General features: G+C 37.3%; 1 protein-coding gene across 2 annotated transcripts in view; it reads left to right on the top strand.

The window, feature by feature from the left end:
- Positions 1-22,350, top strand: part of LAMA1 (laminin subunit alpha 1) — a 99,987-nt gene that overhangs the window by 37,274 nt on the left and 40,363 nt on the right. The window contains exons 6-24 of one of the 2 annotated variants that reach the window (XM_027676316.1): positions 273-362; positions 815-932; positions 2,019-2,197; positions 3,498-3,603; positions 4,093-4,253; positions 7,186-7,326; positions 8,289-8,462; positions 10,045-10,146; positions 10,874-11,085; positions 12,389-12,500; positions 13,390-13,500; positions 13,926-14,053; positions 14,662-14,748; positions 14,991-15,202; positions 15,590-15,696; positions 16,669-16,849; positions 18,074-18,210; positions 20,697-20,933; positions 21,955-22,098. In XM_027676316.1, the coding sequence (XP_027532117.1) occupies positions 273-362; positions 815-932; positions 2,019-2,197; positions 3,498-3,603; positions 4,093-4,253; positions 7,186-7,326; positions 8,289-8,462; positions 10,045-10,146; positions 10,874-11,085; positions 12,389-12,500; positions 13,390-13,500; positions 13,926-14,053; positions 14,662-14,748; positions 14,991-15,202; positions 15,590-15,696; positions 16,669-16,849; positions 18,074-18,210; positions 20,697-20,933; positions 21,955-22,098 (2,739 nt within the window). Of the gene's footprint in view, positions 1-272; positions 363-814; positions 933-2,018; positions 2,198-3,497; positions 3,604-4,092; positions 4,254-7,185; positions 7,327-8,288; positions 8,463-9,701; positions 9,790-10,044; positions 10,147-10,873; positions 11,086-12,388; positions 12,501-13,389; positions 13,501-13,925; positions 14,054-14,661; positions 14,749-14,990; positions 15,203-15,589; positions 15,697-16,668; positions 16,850-18,073; positions 18,211-20,696; positions 20,934-21,954; positions 22,099-22,350 lie in introns of those variants that run through there. The other variant, XM_027676324.1, reaches the window with a different exon arrangement.

Genomic DNA, 22,350 nt, shown 5'->3' with positions numbered 1-22,350 from the left:
TTGGTGGTCTTTCCTGAAGCTGAGGAATTTTATACTTACTTAAAAGTTAAAAGTCAGTTATTGTTTCATACCAAAGAGGAAAAACATGGGAAAAATAAATAAAGCAAAAATAGAAGGTTTCCCCAAATGCTAAATACTTTAAAGTATTTATTTTATTTTTCAAGTCACAGGGTAATCAAATGCTGATATTTTATTTTGCAGAGTAGGACAGGGAAATGTAAATACATTTAAATGTCTTCTATTCATCCCTTTTTCAACTTTGTTTTCTGTAGTACTACTATTCAATAAAGGACATCTCTGTTGGTGGTATGTGTATTTGTTATGGCCATGCTCGAAGCTGCCCTCTGGATGAAGTCACAAAGGTATTCTTTAATCTCATTATTTTCACAAAACAACTTTTCCAATTAAAATAATAAATCACCTAAGGAGAATGAGAAAGAGGAAGGTAAAAGAGATCTTAGGATATGATGCATACAAATTATTTGCCATATTTTTCTTTCTTTTCTGAGGAAGCATGTCTGGGTCTCTGGTAGTGTAACTTTTTTGAAGTAATCTCTTTTTCTTTGGCATTGAATTTAAACAAGAGGCACAAGAAATAGTCTCTCTTGCAACACAAGAGATTTGCCCCTCCTGTTCTAGAAAGGCTATTTCCCAAGAGTTGATATAGCATTGTTGAGCAATTTAATGTTAATTGTAGGGTATTTGTGGGTCTTGACATTTTTTGGAGTTAGGCCGATACTGGGCAGACTTTTGGCAACGTTTATTTAATTATCCATTAAAATATATTTAAAGGAAGTGAATTTTTTATTCTTAGAAGTTGCAGTGCCAGTGTGAACACAACACATGTGGAGAGAGCTGTAACAAATGCTGTCCAGGCTACCACCAGAAACCATGGAGACCAGGAACCCTTTCTGCAGGGAACAAATGTGAGAGTAAGTATGCAGACATTTAGTTAGTTTCATGACGTCTTACTATTTTCTTGCTTGAGTTTGCTTTCATATAGATCTGTACTAATTCCTGAGAAAAATCCATGAACTCTGAACTGTCTTCATGGGATTGTTCAAAGGTAGAAAGCCTACTTCTAATCGTAACTGTTAAGTTGATTTTAAATAATCTGTCCAACCTGACTTGCTGGCTAGTGAAGTTGTCATGTAGTATAGCTTTCAGAGTCTCTTTTTCAAAGGAATTTGTGGATTTATTGTACTCCTGTAGAAACTAGCAGATTTGCATCAATCATTTTGTTAGCTACTTGAAATGCAAATTTCTTACATTGATCATAAATTTTGTCAGATGAACAACTTTGTTCTGATAACAAAGGTTTTGAAAGAAACTCCCTATTGGCCAATTACGTTTCAGATTGTCTGATAGATTGACTTTAGCTGTGCCAGTATGGCTGATTGTGTTGCTAGGGCTAGTCGATGCATTTTCTCTCTTCACAGTGCATAGCACAAGCTGCAGACAATTAAGAACCTATTAGATAAAATTTAAAGTTCTGGATGGAAAAGTAGTTTTTTTGGTTGAAGCATTTGCACCAATCTTAATATTACTCTTTGGAAAGTAGTTGTTTATGACAGTTTGGACTGAAGTACCCTCCAACCTAAATCAAATTTATACTTGTGTACTGGCATCGTTGACTTCTCAGATTTTTACCTATAATACAAATAAGAGAGGAATTAGGCAGATTTTCTTCTGCAGAAGACAGAAAATGAAGGAACAGTTATTACTAATTAACACATCACTGCTGACCTCAGTCCTGACAGGATTGTATTAGTGGGATCTACAAAATACTGTTAAAAACAGTGTGATTGAAGTGGTGATAGTGGTTTTGAAATGTGCTAGCTTGCTAAGAAATAGTGTGTATTAAGACTGTTGAAGCATATAGCATGGTTAAAGGGAAAAAGCACACTTTTGAGACAAGTTGATAGGCTCTTCTACTTACATTTTCCACTTCGAATAATGTCAGTGGTATAGGAACTGTTACACAATATAAATAAAAAAAAATTTCCATTTCTTTTCAGAGTGCAACTGTCATAACAAAGCAGAAGATTGTTATTACAATCAGAGTATTGCAGATCAGAAAAGGAGCATGGATATTCATGGCCAGTATACAGGAGGTGGCGTGTGTTTAAACTGTACTCAACATACTACTGGGATCAACTGTGAAATGTGTGCTGATGGATATTTTAGACCACACAAAGTAAGATCTAGAGAATACCATTCTAATGTTTTGGTAAATTACAGTGTAGTATCATGGTGTGTATTTCAGCTGATTGTAAGTAATATATATATTTTTATCAGTTACATAATAGCTAAGAACTATAGAGGGTTTTTTTGTAAATCACATAACAGCAAAACTTTCAGTAAAAACCAAAATACTTGTCCAGCTGTGTGGGAGGGCATGTCAGGCTGTTGGAGAAGAAAAAAATAAGTGAGGATGAAGCTTGACATTGCAGTGTGGAAATGTGCATGTTCTGATAGGAAACCCATTTTTCCTGTGGATAAAGCTATAAAAAAACCAGTATTAAAGTCTTCAAAAGTGCTGACATCATGTACCATCCTGAATCAGCTCCCGTCAAACAGTGTTAAAAAGGACTGTTACATGGTTTTAAGATCAGACTCTTTGGCTCATGAGATGTTGCAACAAATATTCTTCCTGATGTGATTATTGTAGGACTTGTGCTTTCTGAGCCTGTGTGCTTTCCAGTTTATTGACAAGTGTCACTCTTTGGAAAAATGACCTAAACTCTAGAAGACATTTGTTAAGGTGTGCCTAACAGAATTTGAGTCCGTAGGAGTATGGCTAGGTAACGGGCACAGCTCATCCAAAGAAGTAAATTGGAGTCAGAGATTGTCTTACAGTAAGAAGCATTGAAGAAAAGTCTTCAATCGACTTGTAGCCATTAAATGTGTATCTAGAGGTCGTTAATGATTTGCTTTACAGCTCCAAGGAAAATTTTCCCTGAAAAAAAAATAAAGTCCTTGCCATATACGTTGCATCACCTTATGTTTCAAAGATATATGGATCATGAAGTCAGAATGAATCTACATTAAGAGATAATCTGTCCTTCCAGTGAACACAGAGCCAAAGATTTCTTTCATTTTCTTCCTCTTTGAACCAGAATATCTTTGCAAAAAGCATCCATTCTTGTCTTCAACATTTGACTATCTTTAGCAAACAGTGGTTAATTACTGTTACATTAAAAAAAATGTCCATTTATGCTCAGCGTGTCAGGCTTCAGCTTCTAGCCCTTAGCAGTTACTATACCTTTGTGCTATTGAAGACCAAATTTTGTTCCTACATTTAAGTTTTTTTCGAGACTGTAATCCCCCAATCCTTCTGTTTGCAAAAACTATTTCTATTTTGATCTATTGTTCCATATTAGCTTTTTCCAGTCTTCATTAGTTTTAATTTTGGTGATTGAAGACGAGAAACAGACGTCACTGTACTTTTCCCAGTTAATAATTTCAGAATTTGACAGAAAACTATCATTTTGTAGATTTCTCCGTATGAGGATCACCCCTGCTACCCCTGTGACTGCAACCCATTCGGCTCTCTGAGTTCTGACTGTGTTAAAGATGAGCACCATTCTGACTTGCAGCGTGGTAAGGGAGCGGGAAGTGCCTTTTCCTTAAGCTTCAAATCTGGCTGTATTTCTAGTCTGAGGGAACACTTATCTACCTTTGAATGGCTGCCTGTTAGGTACCACTTCAAAGCAATGGTAAATGTTTAGGAAGGTGAGGCTGAGGCATAACACAATTTTATGATTTTAAGGTAGGTCAGGTCCCTGAATGTGTTCTGTTGGGATTGTGGGCTCCTAGTATGTAAAGCAGCGTGAGGGATTTGAGATCTAACACTGTTGTTTGTGAATGCTGTTACAGCTGTCACAAAATCCATTTTACTGCAGTTTCTGTGCATCTGGTACTTTAGCATGAAAAATAGGTGGTGGGACTGACCTTGTGCCAAGTATCTGTGTGGAATATAACATAGTGTAATAAAAAAGGAATGCTAAATTATTTACACCCTCTGAGACATCTTGAAAACAGCCTATTGCCTGCTCTTATTTATTTTTTTCTCTACTTTTGCTATTCAAGGAACTTGGCCAGGTCAGTGTCAATGCAGAGAAGGTTACACAGGAGAAAAATGTGATCGTTGTGCATTTGGGTATCGGGGTTACCCAAACTGCCTGCGTTGTAACTGCAGCCTGATTGGTAGCATTAATGAAGATCCATGCATGGAACCTTGTCTTTGCAAAGTGAGTAGTGAACTGTCATTTTTGTTTAAAATTGAATCTGTGTATTGATTTGTAAACTCCTTTTTAGTAGTGAAGTTACTTCATTAACTGGGGAGATCACTTCTTTTATAGGAAGTACCCTGGTGTAACTGTACACCTGACAACCTAGAACTTAAAATTACTAACTATTCTCTGTACTGAAAAATATGGTAATTTATATAGAGTAGTTTTGTATGTTACTGATACAACATTTGCTATAATAATGGGCCAGGGTGACATTAAAATGAAATAAAAGTGTACATGTGAATGTGAGGGAGTCACAGAGAGAATGAGTGTATGCCTAGCAGTATTTAGTTTTAGGGGTGAGCTGATATTTCTCTTCAAAGTGATTGATTTCTTGTAAAAGACTGGATGTGTTTAAGACATCTGCTTTGTGTGAGGAAACAGCAGGCATTTGGAAAGAACTATTGAAACAATTGCACTAGATGTATTTATGAAATATGATTTAATTATTCAATTGCAAAATATAAACCATAGAAAAATGTTTAAAAAGAGAATTTTGCAGCCTTTTATATTTTGGTAAATATCCAAACCCCTTAAAATGTCTTGCAGCTGTAGATACCGCTGAATTTTATTACAAAGCTGTATGTTAATATTTAAAGAAGTTACTTAATTTTCTGAACCAAATGTTAGCTAGTAGTTTATGTATTTATTGCCAAGTATGACAATGAACAGGAGCCAAAAAAGCGTGGTTTGTTTGACAATTCTTCTGAAAATTCTCAGTCCTTTTGCATAATTTATCTGATCCAAAATATCAAACATATAAATAACCAGAGTCTGGAAGAAAGAAATGGCTCCAATAGCCAATTTAAATATGATAAAAGGGATACAACCTTTTTGACTGATTTTGAGCTAGAGTAATGCTATATCAGCCAATGCAGCTAACTAGTGAAAATTTTGTTACAAACTGGACAAGAAACTGCCCCCTTTCAGTGCTGTAACGGGCATGAGCCTGGCATACAGAATTTTTAGGTCAGGTCACTGAGAGTGTCACCAGCCATCAGGCCATCCTAAAAAGATGAAAGGAGAAAAGTTGTGTGTTCCAAATATCAGGTGAAGGAGACAGGATTTGTAAGACTTGGCAGACTCTGTGAACACAGTAGAGCAAGCATAAAACAAGAACAGTTTTATACACTGCATTTCATGATATTTGATCTTGCACGAAACACAACTCTTGAGGCCTAGTCATTGGGTAAGTTTTTTATTTTTCATTAAGAAATAAATAATTTCTGTGTAATAATGTTACAGAGATAGTGAAATGTGTAATCCAAATGCATCCTAAGATTGAGAAATAAAAAAGCTGATAAGACCATATAAATACTATTTTCGTAAAAATCCAAGATTTTAAAATCTCATTATCTCAGGAGCCACTTTACCTGAGATTTTTTCCAAGTTTGGATATTAACAAATACAAGCAGTCATCCTCAGCCTTTGAGTCAGAGCTGGGGATCACAAATTTTTAATATGCTTTGCAAAACCCACTTGTGCTTTGCTTACAAAAGCACATAACCTGCCTGTTTAGGGAAGTCTTACATAAACTTGACACGCCAAACACTGTTGCAGAAGAAGAGAGCTGGGAGTCTCAGATTTCTCTCTGATAAGCCTGAAATTTACTCTATGGGACCAAATCTGATGTAAGTCCAGAATCTAGAGTGATTCTTTTGACTGAAGTGAAGGTACCCTGGTAACTACTTCTGAAAGCAGAATTTGGTCGACGGGTTTTGCATTTCACATGGCAATGCAGAGCTCATCTAGGCCTCCTCTAAACAGAAAGGAAGTTGTGCTTCACTTGCATGCCCTGCAGCCTTGGTGTCCTAACCCATATGTATCTGGGAACTTTGTGGGGTGCTCTGTGAAGTTCTCTTTGCCTTTGTAGTGGAATTTTCCCATAGTGGAAACCAAAGGTTGAGATGGGAGAGTGGTATGTGTCCAGGTTTTGTCCTGATGCAAGGCTAGGACATTATCAGAATCTTGTCCCTGGCAGTAGGAAATGTTCTATATCTTACCATGAAGATATGTCCATGGAGGTCTACTATTTACACAGCTTTGTGGGCATTTATCAAGTATCTCTACTGGTTTGTCTGTCAGCAGCAATTGTCTATAAACTTTTTGATGAAATAACCACATATTGGCTGTACAAATTTTACATTAAAAAAAACACTAGGTGTATTCTTTTGGCTTTCCCCTCCCCCATTAAAGTCTGCACTGAAAGAGATATGTAGCAGTATGCTCTGAACTACCCAATTTGGATGGTAAAGAGGCAGCTGGCTAGTGAAAGTAGCTAAAGGGGTGTAGCACCTCTGTTTTTGGAGTAGGAGTTTCTGGACCGTAGCCAGAGCATACTGGGAGGAAGACCTGCCAGCTAGCACAAGTATATGTGATGTTCTTCCAGAAGAGGTGGCAGCAGTAGGGGGGAGCACAGTGTAAGTAGGTTGAGGAACTGTTGTCTTGATGCTGTCTGTGGTAGCTCCAAGAGCCTGGCCTTAAAGGTGAACTTTCTGGATTCTGTCTGGTGAGCTATCTGAAAGGTGATCCGTCTGGATTCAGTAAATGTGAAAATTTATCTCCAGAGCAAACTACAAAGTCAAGCTACAAGAGAAGTAGACTGGCAAGATGGCAGAAGCTTTTCAAACACTGCCTGTGTGCTGAAATTTTACTGCAATAGAGCCCTTGCTGGGACTTGTTTAGATTTTGATGAACTGGCAAATTCTGATGAATTTTTCCAATCAGTTTCAGTTTTAAGCTGTGAGTCTTATTCAATAATCCTGCTGTGCTGAAATATGTTTTCCTTTATAACCTTCTGAATGCTGTTATGCCTAAATCCCATCTAATCCACTATATTTGTTACCATAATAATGCTAATGTGAACCAAATGTTATTATGCCTTTGACAGGAAAATGTAGAAGGCGAAAACTGTGATCTCTGTAAACCAGGATTCTACAATTTGCAAGAAAGAAATCCTCAGGGCTGCACAGAGTGTTTCTGCTTTGGTGTTTCTGATGTCTGTGACAGTCTTACATGGCCTATCAGTCAGGTATTTATATGTTCTGTCCATGACCTAATATTCTTTCCTCAGGCAGCTGTGAAGTGTACTATATTTCTCTTTGACATGTGCCGAAGTTAACTGCAAATTCTGGTGTGTGTCTCCTTACAGAGGAATGGATTTTCAGTATCATTAGGCAGCTCTGAGGTAGTCAGCATGTCATCACAGTGCACGTTTTTGCCCCACTGGCTTGCAGTAATATCGGAAACATCGGGTAGTGGAGGCTGCAGTAATGCACTGGAAAAAATGCATTTTTTTCTGACTGTTTTTTTCATTCTGAAGCGATGAACCCAAATGTGTTTCCTTGCTCTCATACCTATTGGACAAGGCCAGAGTGACCTGGCAATATTCCCAATACTCTTTCCTAGCACACAGTGATTTAAGTATCACTGTCTTCTGAATAGACAGTTCTTGAGTTAGGGGGCTTTGGGGACACTATTTTCCAACCAAATTCCTTATGTATCTTTGCAGAGCTAGTCACACTTTAGTCTCCTGATTTGTGTGCCAATAAAAAGGAAGGAAAATACATCAAATTGACTGGAATTCTAAGATGATTCTATAAAACTCAGTGAGAAGAACAAAATTCTCTTATCTTTCTCCCTCTTTTGGGACTGTGGATTTCACTTTTCTGCAGCTCAGCGTTACCTATAAATGGGGATTATCAGCCTCACAGCCTTGGAAGTTCTGTATTTCTGTCTCGGGGAATTGCATAGGTATAATGTTAATTTTGTTGGAAGGATGAAAAATCACACTCATTATATTTTTGTTCCTGTCTACTAGAGAGGTGGAGACTGTCTTATTCTGTAGTAGCATATTTGCATATATTGGGTGTCAGACGTGGCTAATGAAAGTGCTCTATATCCATTGGTTTGAGTGAATATCTTGGAGAGGGTGAATGCTTTCTCAGTGACACAAAGCCTGAATTCCATGAGTATTACTATTCTTTCTTGCAGATATCAGACATGACTGGATGGCGTGTTACTGATCTGTATGATGCAAGGAGCGTGCAACCTCAGAGGAGCCAATTTGATGGACCCCGTCAAATCAGTGTTAACAACACTGAGGCTGTGAAAGTGCTGAAACATACTTATTACTGGTCAGCACCTGAGACATATCTGGGAAATAAAGTAAGTACTCGCCTAGGGCTTCAAAACTCCTTTATAGTTTCTTTGTCTTAACCATAACCTATTAGTCTAAATATATAGTTTTTGTAACTCAAAATTACACATAAACCCTGGTATTACGAAACTTCCCAATCTCTCTCTGCTCTTCAAATCATACTGTTCCTGTCCAGACATTCTGAGTACCCTCTTTTTGCTCTTTGAGCTGATCCATCTCCCCACTTTCTACTCTTCCTGTCCTTGACAAAATATGTCTCTTTTTCTCTTGACTGTTACTGACTTATATGCTCACATTCCCCATATTCTTAGTTCCTATCCGGAAGCTTACACCATTCATGCCTTGTCCAATACAGTAGACAGGACCATTAAATTCCCTTACCTGTCTCTTGTCCATCTTCTGTTTTGCACGTATTAGTTTTCAGCCAAGTAGTCTTTAATTTTTACCCTGGTTGATAGCTAAAGCTCTGGGTCTCTTATTTGTTGCAGCAGAATCACAGAATAGTTGAGATTGGAAGGGACCTCTGGAAGTCATCTTGCCCAATCTCCCTGCTCAAACATGGTCACCTAGAGCAGGTTAACCCAGCACCATGTCCAGAGAGCTGCTTCTGCGTATCTCCAGGAACCTCCCTGGGCAACCTGTACCACTGCTTGGTCACCCTCACAATAAAAGTGATGTTCAGAGGGAACTTCCTGTGTTTCAGGTTGCAGTCATTTGTGGCCTCTTGCCCTGGCACTGGACACAATTAGAAAGAGTCTGGCTCCATCCTCTTTGCACCTTCCCTTTAGGTGTTTGTATATATTGATGAGATCTCCCTGAGCCTTTTATAGTCTGGACAGTCCTGCTACTATCAGTCTTTCCTCTTACGAAAGATGTTCCAATCTCTTAATCATTTTAATGGCTCTTTGCTGGACTCTTCCCAGTATGTCTGCCTCTCACTTGTACTGGAAAGCCCAGAACTGGGGTCGGAACTCCAGCTGTGGCCTCACCAGTGGTGAGTAGAGAGGAACCTTGCAACCTTACCTTTAATTTTGTTCAATCCAGTCTCTGCCCATGCAGCCCTGTTTTATTATTATAGTCACACAGTAAATGAAAACAAGTCTAAGAAGTGTAACCTTAAAGAGTAGCTTTTGCACAGGGCAACCCTCACTCAAATTGTGATCTCTTATTCATTTAATATAGGTCTAACTGTTGGTTAACTTACTTTGAAGTAGTCAGCAGCAGTTGTGGGGCTAAGGACTCTGAAAGGTGGAGCACGGAATGTGAATAACTCCAACGGGCTGTGTCCCTTGGCTAGGATGATTGTGTATACCTCTGCTTTTTGTTGAAAGTCCTGTTAGTGTTTCACTGAATGAGGGCACTTACTTGAATCACCTGTAGAGCCTTGAGCTAGCTTTCACCACCTGCACGGCAACAAGCCAGTGCTTGTCCCTGTGCTGATACTCATGGCATGTTAATTTTTTCCTGGAAAGTGGTATTTGTAAGCCATATGCTCCTGTAATTTGGACATTGTACTGACTGACCCATGTAATTTATTTGTGTTGGTTGGAGGTTATTGGGTTGTTAAGACTTTGCTTTTTATTCTTTCAGCTCACAGCTTTTGGTGGAGACTTGAAGTATACGGTATCTTACGACATTCCAATGGAGAGTGTGGACAGTGATATAGTATCTAGTGTGGATGTCATCATTCAGGTGAATTTTTTTTTCAGCTTGTTACTATTCAGACATTATTAAGAATCTAGGAAGGAGTTAAAAAAAATAAAATAATACTTCTATAGTAGTAGTTTTGTCAATTTTAAGTCCCTTAAAAATCACTATCAAGATTTTATTACTACTTATTTCTCTGATTTTCTGACCCATTTCTCTGAAATTGTAGGTATACAATATTAGTTTTAAATGATAAATACCTAAAATTCAATCTGTGTGTAAATGGGTGAGGTGTTTATTACCATTTCTACAAAGCTGTTTACAGAACTACAATTATCTTGAAGAACTTATATTTATGAAACAGATGAGTGTTCTTGCTGGTTGCTTACTTTTCTAGATTTATGTTGTAGTTAAAAAGTAAGGCTCTATATTGAATCCAGGCACCTCCAGAAGCATTATTTTTTAATATATACATAGCAATAAAACAAAGGAGAGAGGAGATTCCGTTTTGTAGAGGTGTTTGATTTTTGAAATTTAATTTATTCTTTTCCAAAAGAAAAGTATTTCTAAAGTTTCTGAACCAAAAAAGAATGGGATTGTGGTCTTCCTTGAAGCCATGGAAAATTTAGACCTTTTACTTACCTAATGCAAGAAATTTAGTTAGATTGCCTCTTTTCTGTGTTACATGGCTGTATATTTGACACTAAATGTAATTGTTTAATAAGATTTACATACAAATGTGGAAAATGTTTTCTCTGTCTTTCAATTTCAGGGTAATGGGCAGATTCTGAGTACAAGAGCAGCGGGCTTGTCATTACAGCCATACGAGGAATACTCTAATGCAGTGAGATTTGTATCGGAGAATTTCGTGGAGTTCAATACAAAAAAAGCTATAGACCGGGAAATGTTGATGACTGTTCTGGTAAATGTGACCCATCTTCTGATCAGGGCCAACTACAACATTGCCAAGAAAGCTGTGTACAGGTGAGTGAGACAAAATATTTAAGTTCATCTATATACTTCTGTGATTTTTCTGCTTATGAATCACTATTCATAGAATATTCCTGAGGTTTTATGTTCATATTTTCTAGAAAAAATGTTATTTATTGAATTTTCTCAAGAGCAGTCATGTCCTCAAAATACAGTTATATGGAGTCTGTGGAAAGGGGCATTTGGTTTTAAAGATATCTCATAGCAGAAACATTGTTTTGTGCTTTAAAGGAATACTGCATAAAAACCTGCATAAAAGCCATATTACAATGGCTGCTTTGTTTAGAGGGAAATACCTCTAAAGCTCTCAACAGTATGCTTGTTTTGGTATGTGGCAAGTTAATCTCGACTATTGAAAGCCTGTCAGTAAAGACATTAGTTGTAATTTCTTTTGATGTTTTTTTGTAGATGTTATTGACACTCATCTCTAAGAGAGTGGTTAATTGGAAAATTGTGCTGGAATGGACTAGCTGATCATTCCATGGTCTCAAACCAACACTGGCAGTATCTGCGTCAGACCACAGAGATCTCTGTTTTACCTGTTCTCCAAGATACAGGAATAAAGTTGTATCACTCTCCAGAGAATAAGCTCATCCTTTATTTTCTTAATTTCCTTAGACTCACAAACAGCCTTTCTTCCTCATTCCCTAATTTGATAGCATTTCATGCCAATAAAATAGGACTTGATAGCAAATTTGCTTTGTGCCTTTTTGTGCACCAACACCATTCTGGGTGATATTTATGTCCACTTAGGTATAGTGTGTTCATCTTTAAGAAATCTTCACAAACATTCCATAAAAAAATTTTGCATGTGGCTGAGAAGATTGTCTCTGCTGCAAAATGCCACTGTTTGTAGTAAGAGATTTTTTGTTCTGTTTTGTTCAGTATCAGTGAGCTGGTGCTGTTTCTCCCTACTTACCCACCTGTGATATGTGTCCGTTTTAAACATGGTGCCAGTAAAGCTGTCTTACTTCAGGACAGCTATAGAAGTCTGGCCCAGTGAGGTACCTCTAATACCACAACAGAGGGGAAGGGTTTTGTCTAAACCACTCCACGGGAGAAGAGACAATTGCTAGTAACAATAATGATAACAGGAGGAAGGCACATCTACTGCCAGAATTGGAAATGCTGTGATAAGACCATGATCATAGACTTTTTACAGCAGAGATTTGTGCCTGTTCCTCAACTGTCCCTGCCAGGGATCAGCACTCGGTGGTGTTACCTACCTAGAAGCAAACTCCTGTTCAGAATCAAATCTGGGGAACAAATGATGAGATGTTTTCATACTTGATCCTAGGCTGAACTCTGTGACTCTGGATACTGCAAGCGCAAATGTTATAGATCTTTCTTCAGCACCAGATGTGGAATTCTGTGAATGTCCTCAAGGTTACACAGGAATATCATGTGAGGTAACCTCTTACAGTGTTTTGTGTATGCAAAATTATCTCCTATCAAAAGGGATCAAAGTTTTAAAGGCAGGCTGCCTTTAATTATACTGCCATAAAAGTATATGTTCTGTGGTGAATTGCTGCTTACTATATTTAACACAATGCTGTAGATATTTTCTTTCAGATGCACTAAATGGGATTTTAAACCTATTTCTTAATTCTTTTTGGTGACACTAAAAGATGATGTTGCACTTCAGAATATCAGTGTTGCAGAGGGATCAGCTGTGAAAGCTCTGTGAAGCTGTTTTGAGCTTACCTTACTCATTAATAGAACTTTTTATGGATCTGAATCATGTACAGTTTATTTCTGTTATGTGTCATTAACTTTATGGGGGGCAATAAAGAACCTTAGCAGGGAGGAAAGCTAGCTTTTGGAAGAACCCACAAGGGTCAAATGTGTTGTGCAAGGTGGTGTCTTGTATATCAGTGAATAGAAGATTAGAGAGGCACAGAATAGCAGGAATTATTTTGACAGATAATTTTGGTATGAAGCTTTGTGCCATAGCACTGTTAATGATTCTGCAGACAAGGTAAAACATCTGGTTTTTATATTGTCCCATAATAAAGAACTTCACATATTAAACCGCACAAAACTTTTGTGCCTCCAGGGGACAAAAGAGCTGAATCAAAGTTTTATGAAGTTAATTCTTATCCCCTTTGTTCAGTGCAAGTAAAAAACAACCTCCAGAAAAGAGCTACAGTGACATCAATAGAGTTGAAAGAGCATTCAGTTACCACACCATGAATGAGTTAGATGGTGGGTGGTCAGAAGTGCACTCTTTGAAAATGTTTTGATGTGTACTTTCAACACAGATAAAGCTACTGCTTTTTTTCCCTAATTTCTTTTCAGTCCTGTCTCCCTGGGTTCTACCGTGTGGATGGAATACTCTTTGGAGGTATTTGTCAACCCTGCAAGTGCAATGGGCATGCAACTGAGTGTGATATTCATGGTGTTTGCTTTGTAAGTCACCCTTAAAAATGTTTTGTGTTTTAAGCATCTATTTAGGAATTAAGAGACTGTGGGAGACAAGTTTACAGTGTACATACATTTCAAACTGAGGGTACCAAGTGTTTATTTTTCTTGCTTTTCATTGTTTAGTTTGTTACTGCAAATGTGTTTGATATGTAAAATATATTGAAGTATGTGTATAAGTAATGTGGCTGGTTTCATAGTGTAAAGTATATTCTAAAATTTAGGAAAAAACAATTGGGATTTGCTGTTACAACTCAGAAAAAGAAATCAAACACATGCTTTCAAAGTGTTCTTCATGGCTTGAAGAATGAATTCCTTGAATGTTACACTGCATGCAGACTGCTGTAGGAATCCCTCAGGGGCTGAAAAACCATCAAGAGAAAATACAGAAAGATTTTTTCCATGTCTCACAGGCTTGCCAACACAACACGACAGGACCTTTCTGTGATAAGTGCTTGCCTGGCTTCTATGGAAGTCCATCCCAAGGAACATCTGAGGACTGCCAGCCCTGTGCATGTCCTCTCAGTTCTGCTGCAAACAAGTAAGCTGCTTATGTGAGACTGTCCTTTGCATCTTCAGCAAAACCAGAAAGCGAGATAAAGTAAAATGTCATGAAATCTGAAGGAGAGAGAAAAGGGCTTTTTTAACTCCATGATTTGATTATATCTCATAGAAACATTGTTTTTTCCAGGTCCACAAATGCATAGACCAGGCTAAGAGAGGCTGAGTGAACTGGTGCAATTTGTACATGGTGGTTGAAAGTAATAATTCAATCTGTCCTTGAACTTGGCAGCAAAATCATGGTTATCTTTCACGTTGTTTCAGAAAACAGCAGAAGGGCAGAAGTGTTGCATGTGAAAAAGAGAAACTCAGTACAGAAATTGTACAGATTTGCCAGAATGAGAGCCAAGTTTTTAGGAACTTTTAAAATCTTCCATTAAAAGAAAAAAAAACTTCAAATAGAGTTTTTGAAAATTATACCTTATTTTGACATATTGTAATGTTTAAAACATTGATGTTAAATTAGAAAACATTGCAATTACATGATTATATAGATAGTTGCATGGACTTGAAGGGTGGATATTAAATGTTTGTAGAAATCTTGTGATTCTGTGTACTGATACTGACTGCCATAAATATTGTTGATAGTTTCAGTCCCACTTGCCAGCTGAGTGAAGAAGGTGGAATTGTCTGTGACAACTGTCTTCCAGGCTATACTGGTTCTCAGTGTGAAAGGTATGTACACTAACTTTGGGTAAAATATCTGTGTCATTGCCATCACTAAGTATGCATCTTGCCTTGAATTGTTCATACCACATGTACAGAACATTCCTAATAAAATTTTCCTTTCCATTTTGTCTTTCCTTGTAATACAGAGACACTATATATTAAAATTTAATAGGAAATAGTCTCTTTAGTGGGAAGAATGTATAATATGACCACATTCCAGCTGATAAAGTTTTTAAACTCTCATGCAGGTGTGCTAATGGTTACTATGGAAATCCACTCATGCCTGGACAATCATGTGCTCCTTGTGAGTGCAATGGGAATGTAAATCCTCAAGAAGATGGCCACTGCGATACCTTCACAGGACAGTGTTTGAAATGTCTGGGGAATACAGCAGGTCACCACTGTGAAAAGTGTGCTGATGGGTATTATGGGGATGCAGTGATTGACAAAAACTGTCGTGGTAAGCTATTATTATTACTCTTAAAATTTAAAGAACACAAAAATGTGGTGTACATGTAGCAAAATGGATGGGCAAATATGCATCTTTACTGAAAGACTTAATATTCAAGTTGTGAGTTGGCAAGTGCAAGTTGAAAACTATGGTGTACACATTTCCTACTTCTGAATGTCACATATAGGGCTGGAAGAAACAAACTTCTCAAATGTAGACATTCAGAGGTGTTTTTTTTCTTTTAGTCCAAATGCACAGGCTTTACTGTAGTATATTAGTATCTGTGAGATATAATAAGGTGAAGCACAATGTATACCAAATTTGGAGTTCTGTGTAATAATGAATGCATATAGATACACATGGATAATTTTTCATTTTGTTTCTTTTTGTCTGAAGCCTGTGCATGCCATGTGAATGGTTCTCTTTCAAGTACTTGTCAACATGAGACAGGTGTCTGTTCCTGCAAATCAAATGTGATTGGGGAAAGATGTGATAAATGCTTGGTAAGCAAATATTTACCTGTTGCTAAGATATACATGTTCTTGTCTTCCTCTATCTATAGATACTGATTAAAGCTGATACAGAGATATAGCAACAAGCATATTCAGGGAAGAGGGGAGAGGGGACCTGTTGCTGGAGGAGAGACCAAAGTTTGTCTGAACAGGCCTTTGCAATTGCAAATTGCTCTGCATCTGCTCTTTGCAGATGTGAAGCTATGTAGTTGACTGAGCACCCTTCTGTGTAGGGCTGTTCAGGGTGCAGTCACGTTGGCTTACCAAAAAAACAAACTGAAAAATGATAACAAACTTTAAGGAATCTTACGGCTGTGCTTCTGTAAAATGAAGTCTTAATGGGAACATCTGAAGAAATATAGTTGGTGATAATAAATACATCATGACTGAATGCCAAAAAGGGTTTCAGCTAAAAGGCAGGACTGTTATAAGAACAAGTAAATATTCACTGGTGATACAAACCAGCAGTTTCCGGGCCATGCTAAGCGTAAAACTGCATCAAAGACCAGAGCAGGAAATCTGTGCCCAGTTACTGCCAGCCCAGCTGAATGACTTTCAATCCACATGTATCATAAGTCACTGACCAGCTCTGTTCTAGGCTTTCATTTATAGTCGCAGATAGCTGTGCATGATCAGCACAGCCCACTCTCATCTCATGCAAGTCTTTAAATTAAAATAACATCAGACTTCAAAACATAGTGTCTTATTCTTGAGAGTGGAGGACCACAAGAGCATTTCAGTGTTCAGCTTTTCACCCGAGTTTATATGCTATACTTGCATGTAGGTGGGAGCAGTGGAGAGATAAGACCAGGGAGTCTTCCCACAGCAGGCACACAGTGTTGACCAATATTCATGCAGGTCAGACATCATGGAAAGTAAATAAGAGAAAACAAGAGTGTATATCATATTGTTTTCAGAAATTTATGAATCATAGCTCAAATCTATTTATTTCTTGTCCAACAGAATGGTTATTATGGCCTGCTTACTGGGCTTGGCTGCATTCCCTGCAACTGCAGTCAATTTGGCTCGGTCTCCGAGAGCTGCAATCATCAGGGGCAATGTCACTGTGTACCAGGAGTGGCTGGAGAAAAGTGTGATCATTGTGCTCACGGCTTTTATGCGTTCCAGGATGGTGGCTGCACACGTAAGCTCTGATCCATGATCCTTTTAGAGTTTGTATGGAATTTCTTTCTGTAATGTATGTTGAGCTCTGGCAAAGGTCAGTTGTTTGGATGACTGTATGGGAGAATCTGTAGAAAGGTCTACAATACTTTGATTAAGCTGGGGAACAAAACATTTCTTTGCTTATCGTGTGGTTCCTTGTAAAAGGTGGTGACTATGAAATAACTCATAAAGGGTGCATGAGAGAAATATCATATCCTCAATAGCCCCTTTGTCTCTTCTACAAAACCCTTCAGTCCTACAGAGGGAATAAAACTTTTTTTTTCTGCAACTGTAAAAGATCTTAAAGATTTTTACTTTATTTTTTCCATTCAATTCTTAAATATATATTTCATGCTTTGATGTCATTGATTCTATTTTCCCATCATTGCCTGGGTGTGTACAACTTTTAGTCATGATAGGGAAGAAAATGTTCATCCAAAGGGAGAACATGCCATCAAAAACTAATTTATCATGCTAATAAGATACCTTTTCAACACAGTATAGCTAAAGGAATGCCTACTGTTTTTCCAACCAGACAGAAACACTCTTTTCATACCTCAAATAGTACAGTAAATTGAAATACACAGTGAGATTATGTGATGGGATTATGTTTTGAAACACATACACTGTGTCTTTACTAAGAATCAAAGATCCCTTAGTTACCTTTAACCATTTCAGTATTGGAAATTTTATAAATGTTTTAAAACAATAAAACCACTTTTCTGAACTTCTGCTTTTTAGCTGGAATAGCACTGCTTTTCTTAAATAGACAAGTGTTTCCTGCAGTTATTAGTTATAATAAAAAGTTATCCATCCTTATTATTCCATAAGCAATTCCTGAGATTAATATTTTCTCCTGATGAGTTTTATATCTTCTATAATAGAATTGTTTTCCTACAGATTTACTCTTCTCCACGGTAATTGTGTTTAGCTCTCTTGATTCCCCCATGGAAATGCAGCATTGCTTTTTAAAACACAAAATAGGCCAAGTCAAGATGCAATAATGGGATTCCAATAAAAAGATGAAATGTCACTGTGGTCATAATTTGTTTCTCAGTGATTAGGGATGGCAAGGGGTTCCTAGTGGAATGGGCAAACTGTATTGCATAATTAAGAAAAATAAGACCATAGGTGGTCTTGAAGTCTTTTCTCTGTAGCTAAAGCAAGGATGAAGTGATATAATTTGGTTCTGTTTCTCTTGCAGCCTGTGACTGTGCCCATACTCAGAACAACTGTAATGCTGATTCGGGCCAGTGCATCTGTCCCCCTCACACTCAGGGACAGAAATGTGAACTCTGTGAAGAAAATCACTGGGGACTGTCTCCTAAACTTGGCTGCAAGGTATGGTAGGCTGCATGAAAAACCATGACTGTTAGAAGAAATTCTTCCTTTACAGCATTGGGCTCTTGTTTTGAGCACCATGATCTTTATTCTCTGTCTCAAAGTGTTAGTGCAACATGCTCTAACATTAGAACAAAGACCAAAAACCAACAAAACAACAGAGTGCACAGTGTTTATTGAGTAACCTTTTTAGAAAGCTGTCTTTGAAAATACTGATCAGAATGCTTATTCTGGATAGGTGTATAGTTCACATTAAAATTGTTAAGTGCATATTCTAACTTTTAATTGTTTGAATAATGTTAGTAAACCATATTAATAGCAGCAATTGGCAGCTGGGAACATAGTTTCTGTGCAAATCAAGAAGTGATGATACTATGTATTTAAGAACAATGGAATCTAGCTTATATTGAAAGTTACTGCAGGCGTTTTTTTCTGAATATATGTAATTAAAATAGTATAATATAGTTAATGGTTCATGAATGGAACAGTGGTAGCTCCCATTATCTCAGCTTAATACTAATGATTAAGTGGTAAAATGCCAAGTCATTGCAGATCCGAGTAACAGCAACCATTTATGCAGTTGGGTTCATGCAGTAAATTCCTGAAGATATGGCATTGGGCCAATCTTTGTTATATAAATATTGAGATTTTAAAAAGCCTCAGAATTACATGAATGTCATGGGTAATTTCAATATAGAAACCACAAATACAATCAACTTGACAAAGTCTGTCATTATATACATTAAGCATTTAAGTGTCAGCCAAATTATCTTTTTTCTCTCTTTAATTTTTTAGAGTAAGGATGATAAAGTAGTAAGTCTTCAGAGTTAATTGTCTTAGTTATTTATTGCAACTTACTTTGCAACTGGTCTTTAAACCAGTGCTTTGTTAGCTACTGGCTACTGTCATTCTCACCCAACCTACTGCAAATACTGCGTGCTGGTCCTTTTGCATTTCCCTTTCATAGGGTGATTCCACAGTACTTACCACTGATCAAGTATAATTAAATATGTAATTGACCACTTTTGCTAAGTTGCTTTTCGTTCATTTTGGTTACAGCATCGCAGTAATTAACATTAATTACTCTAAGGTATTTTACTTACTTTCTTGATGCAATGAACTATAGTGGGATCTTCAGGTAGCAATCCCAACAGAGGCTCTCCTGTGCTGCATGGTCAGCTGTGGTGGGTTAAGATCTGGAGCAATGTCTTATGGCAAACCCTGGAGAGACTCTTTGCTTTCTACGTGGATGAAATGGAGGAAGTACTATAGAAATGCAGGCAGTCCATTTTTGCAATATGGGCTGCCTAAGTGGGCACTTCATTAGGCTCTGTTTCCTGTGATTTTCTTGATATTCAGCATCCATTTCTGTGTGCAGTGATGGAACAGAGCTGAAGTCATTGTTTTGCTTACAATCCTTTTCAAGGATTGCTGCCACACAGTGCATTGTACCTTAGAGTCCTTATTTATCTTTATCACATAGAGATAAAGATTGAAGTACATGTAAACTGCCTCATACAAAGAGTGCTAATGGTGAGCAGCAAACTTGTGAAGAATACTTTAGGGTAGATAGTAATGCTAATAGATTTTGTGGGTCTTGGTGTGTAGAGGGCTTTACAAGGTAAAGGCTTGTCATCTCAAAGAGAGAGGATGAAGAAAAAGACTCCTGAAAAATGCTCACAATCAGGTGATGGTAGATGGAATGCACTTTTCGCCTGCACTGTTAGAAATAACCACAGAGCAAAATTGGTCTTGTGAAGTAACCAGAGATATGAAATTAAGACTGAAGATTAATCCAGTCTGCTTCAAAAAAGAATGACAAATTTAGTACATCCAGTTTGCATGTTTGTAATAACAGGTTCATATTACTGATTGCATAATGAGGGATGTATTCTACCAGTAAACACTATTCCTTTGGTACTGACCTGCACTCCATACTGAGCTTCCCACCTTTGGAAGCAATGAGATTCTTGTTTCCTCATCAAATAGTAAATGAAGCTTAAGCAAGATGTAGACCCTATTAATGCTTCTTGAAATCTTAAAAGAATGATTTTCCTTTCTGTCATATTTATAAAATTATGATACTTACAGATTTCTTTCATTCATCATTTATATAACATTATTTTAATTTAGTTGCTGCACTCAATAAATAGTACTGTAAATAAAGTATTTTGGATTTTTTTGTTTGTTTGTTTGTTTTCTGGAACAGATTTGTCCAACTCCTGTGATTCCCAGCCCATATTTGGGAGTCAACGAGGCTTCTAACTTTTTGCCATCCACTGTTTACTGGAAATGCAGTTCTTTATTAAAATTCAAACCAAACAACCTCATTTCTCCATGCAATTTCTTCCCTTTTATTATTGTATAGTAATTGTTGATAAACCCTGAATTTTAAGGAGCACTCTTAATTTACTGTGCTGTTTCTGTTGTAAAAAAATTATTTTTAGAGATGTGCTATTTATGAACATTTCTTCTTTTCATCTAAGGCTTGCAACTGTAGCAACACTGGTTCAGCCAATCTCCAGTGTAATGTACTGACAGGTCAATGCCAGTGCAAAATTGAATTTGGAGGACGAGACTGTTCCAGGTGTGCCTTAGGCTACAGGGACTACCCAGACTGTGTTGCCTGCGACTGTGATTTGAGAGGCACCAAAGCGGAGACGTGCAATGACACTGAAGGACTTTGTGGTTGTGAAGAAGAAACTGGCATCTGTACTTGCAAGGTACTGAACTATTCAGACCCTTCTGGGACAGCATTGGGGGTTTCTGGACATTTATTGCATTAAAGTCATGGAAGGTATAGGGCTGAAAGGACTTCAAAAGGCAATCTGCATCCGTTCTTTAAGGTGTTTATGAGTACACCTAAATCACCGCTAAAGGATTTTCTGTGCCAAACAGGTCTTATTATTAGCCAGGAAAAAAATGAAATACAGTGAAATTTTTCTGCTCGTACACATTTGGTTTTATTAGGTTTGGGAACGGCATATTGATTCAGATGATATAGCCTGCTTTTCTGAAAATTCAAATTATAATTATAGGAAGAAACCAATAAATCGAGAATCTCAGTGGTTTTTTAGATATGTTTATACTGCAAGTTCAAATTTTTTTCCTATGCTATAACCAAAGTCAGTGCTCAACATATATTGCTAATAGTGAAACCTGATTTGACATTCTTGTATAAAAAGAAGGAAACATTAAAAACGCAGATAGCGTAGATTTTTCTGAAAAGGTGGAAATCTGTTCTTGAAAGACTGAGTGATAGAAAACTTACTTCAAGACAACAAATGTATACCTTCATAAGTGTCTCTCCAATATCTGGTTAAAGGTGCCAGTGGATACTAACTGTAGTTTTGGGTGTTTTTTCAAGTTCAGATTGGGGAATTGAGACACTTGGAATAGGTCCCCTGATTCCTATTTATACTGAGTAATTTCTTGGGCTTTGAGAGCTCCAGATGAGGGTTTGAGGAGAGATTCTGTCTTGAATGGAAATTTATACCTGCCAATTTTCGATAGAAATTCAATTATGAGTTTAGCTTGAATGTTCCATGGTCAGGGTTTTTTTGTTTGGTTGGTTGGTTTTTAATCAGCATAGGAAAATATTGAAAAAAATAATGTTCTGCATAGTAAAACAGAATAGGTACAATAGATAGCAACTAGTTTTTCTTCCAAAAATAACCATCTTTCATTTAGCTAGTGGAGTAATATGAGTGTACTGTTATGGTTGTTGTTTTTAATTTCCTTCAGGAAAATGTATTTGGTCTACAATGCAGTGAGTGTAAACCTGGAAGTTTTGCTCTGTCTGCTAACAATGCACTAGGATGTACTCCATGCTTCTGTTTTGGGATGTCCACACTTTGTTCAGAACTAGAAGATCATGTGAGAATTCCTGTAAGTAAAGCGACATAAATACACAGACACATTCTGGTATTATCCTCATGTTAGGTACCACGCTGGTGTGCCAAAAGTTGTGTGCATTTAATGAATCGGGCTGAATGTAGTTGACAGGTTTATGGAGGCATATGTCAGAACAGAAAAGAAAGCAAATGGCAAATGGTCACAGTCCTAGTTCTAAAACTTCTGTTTCACTCTTTACTTCTTAAAAAAGTAAATATCAAACGTTTCCCAGTTGTTTGAGTTAGA

This window comes from Neopelma chrysocephalum, unplaced genomic scaffold, assembly GCF_003984885.1.
Source record: "Neopelma chrysocephalum unplaced genomic scaffold, ASM398488v2 Primary Assembly neopelma1_22, whole genome shotgun sequence".
Taxonomy (NCBI): Eukaryota; Metazoa; Chordata; class Aves; order Passeriformes; family Pipridae; genus Neopelma; species Neopelma chrysocephalum.
This window is presented reverse-complemented; position numbering and strand designations above follow the sequence as displayed.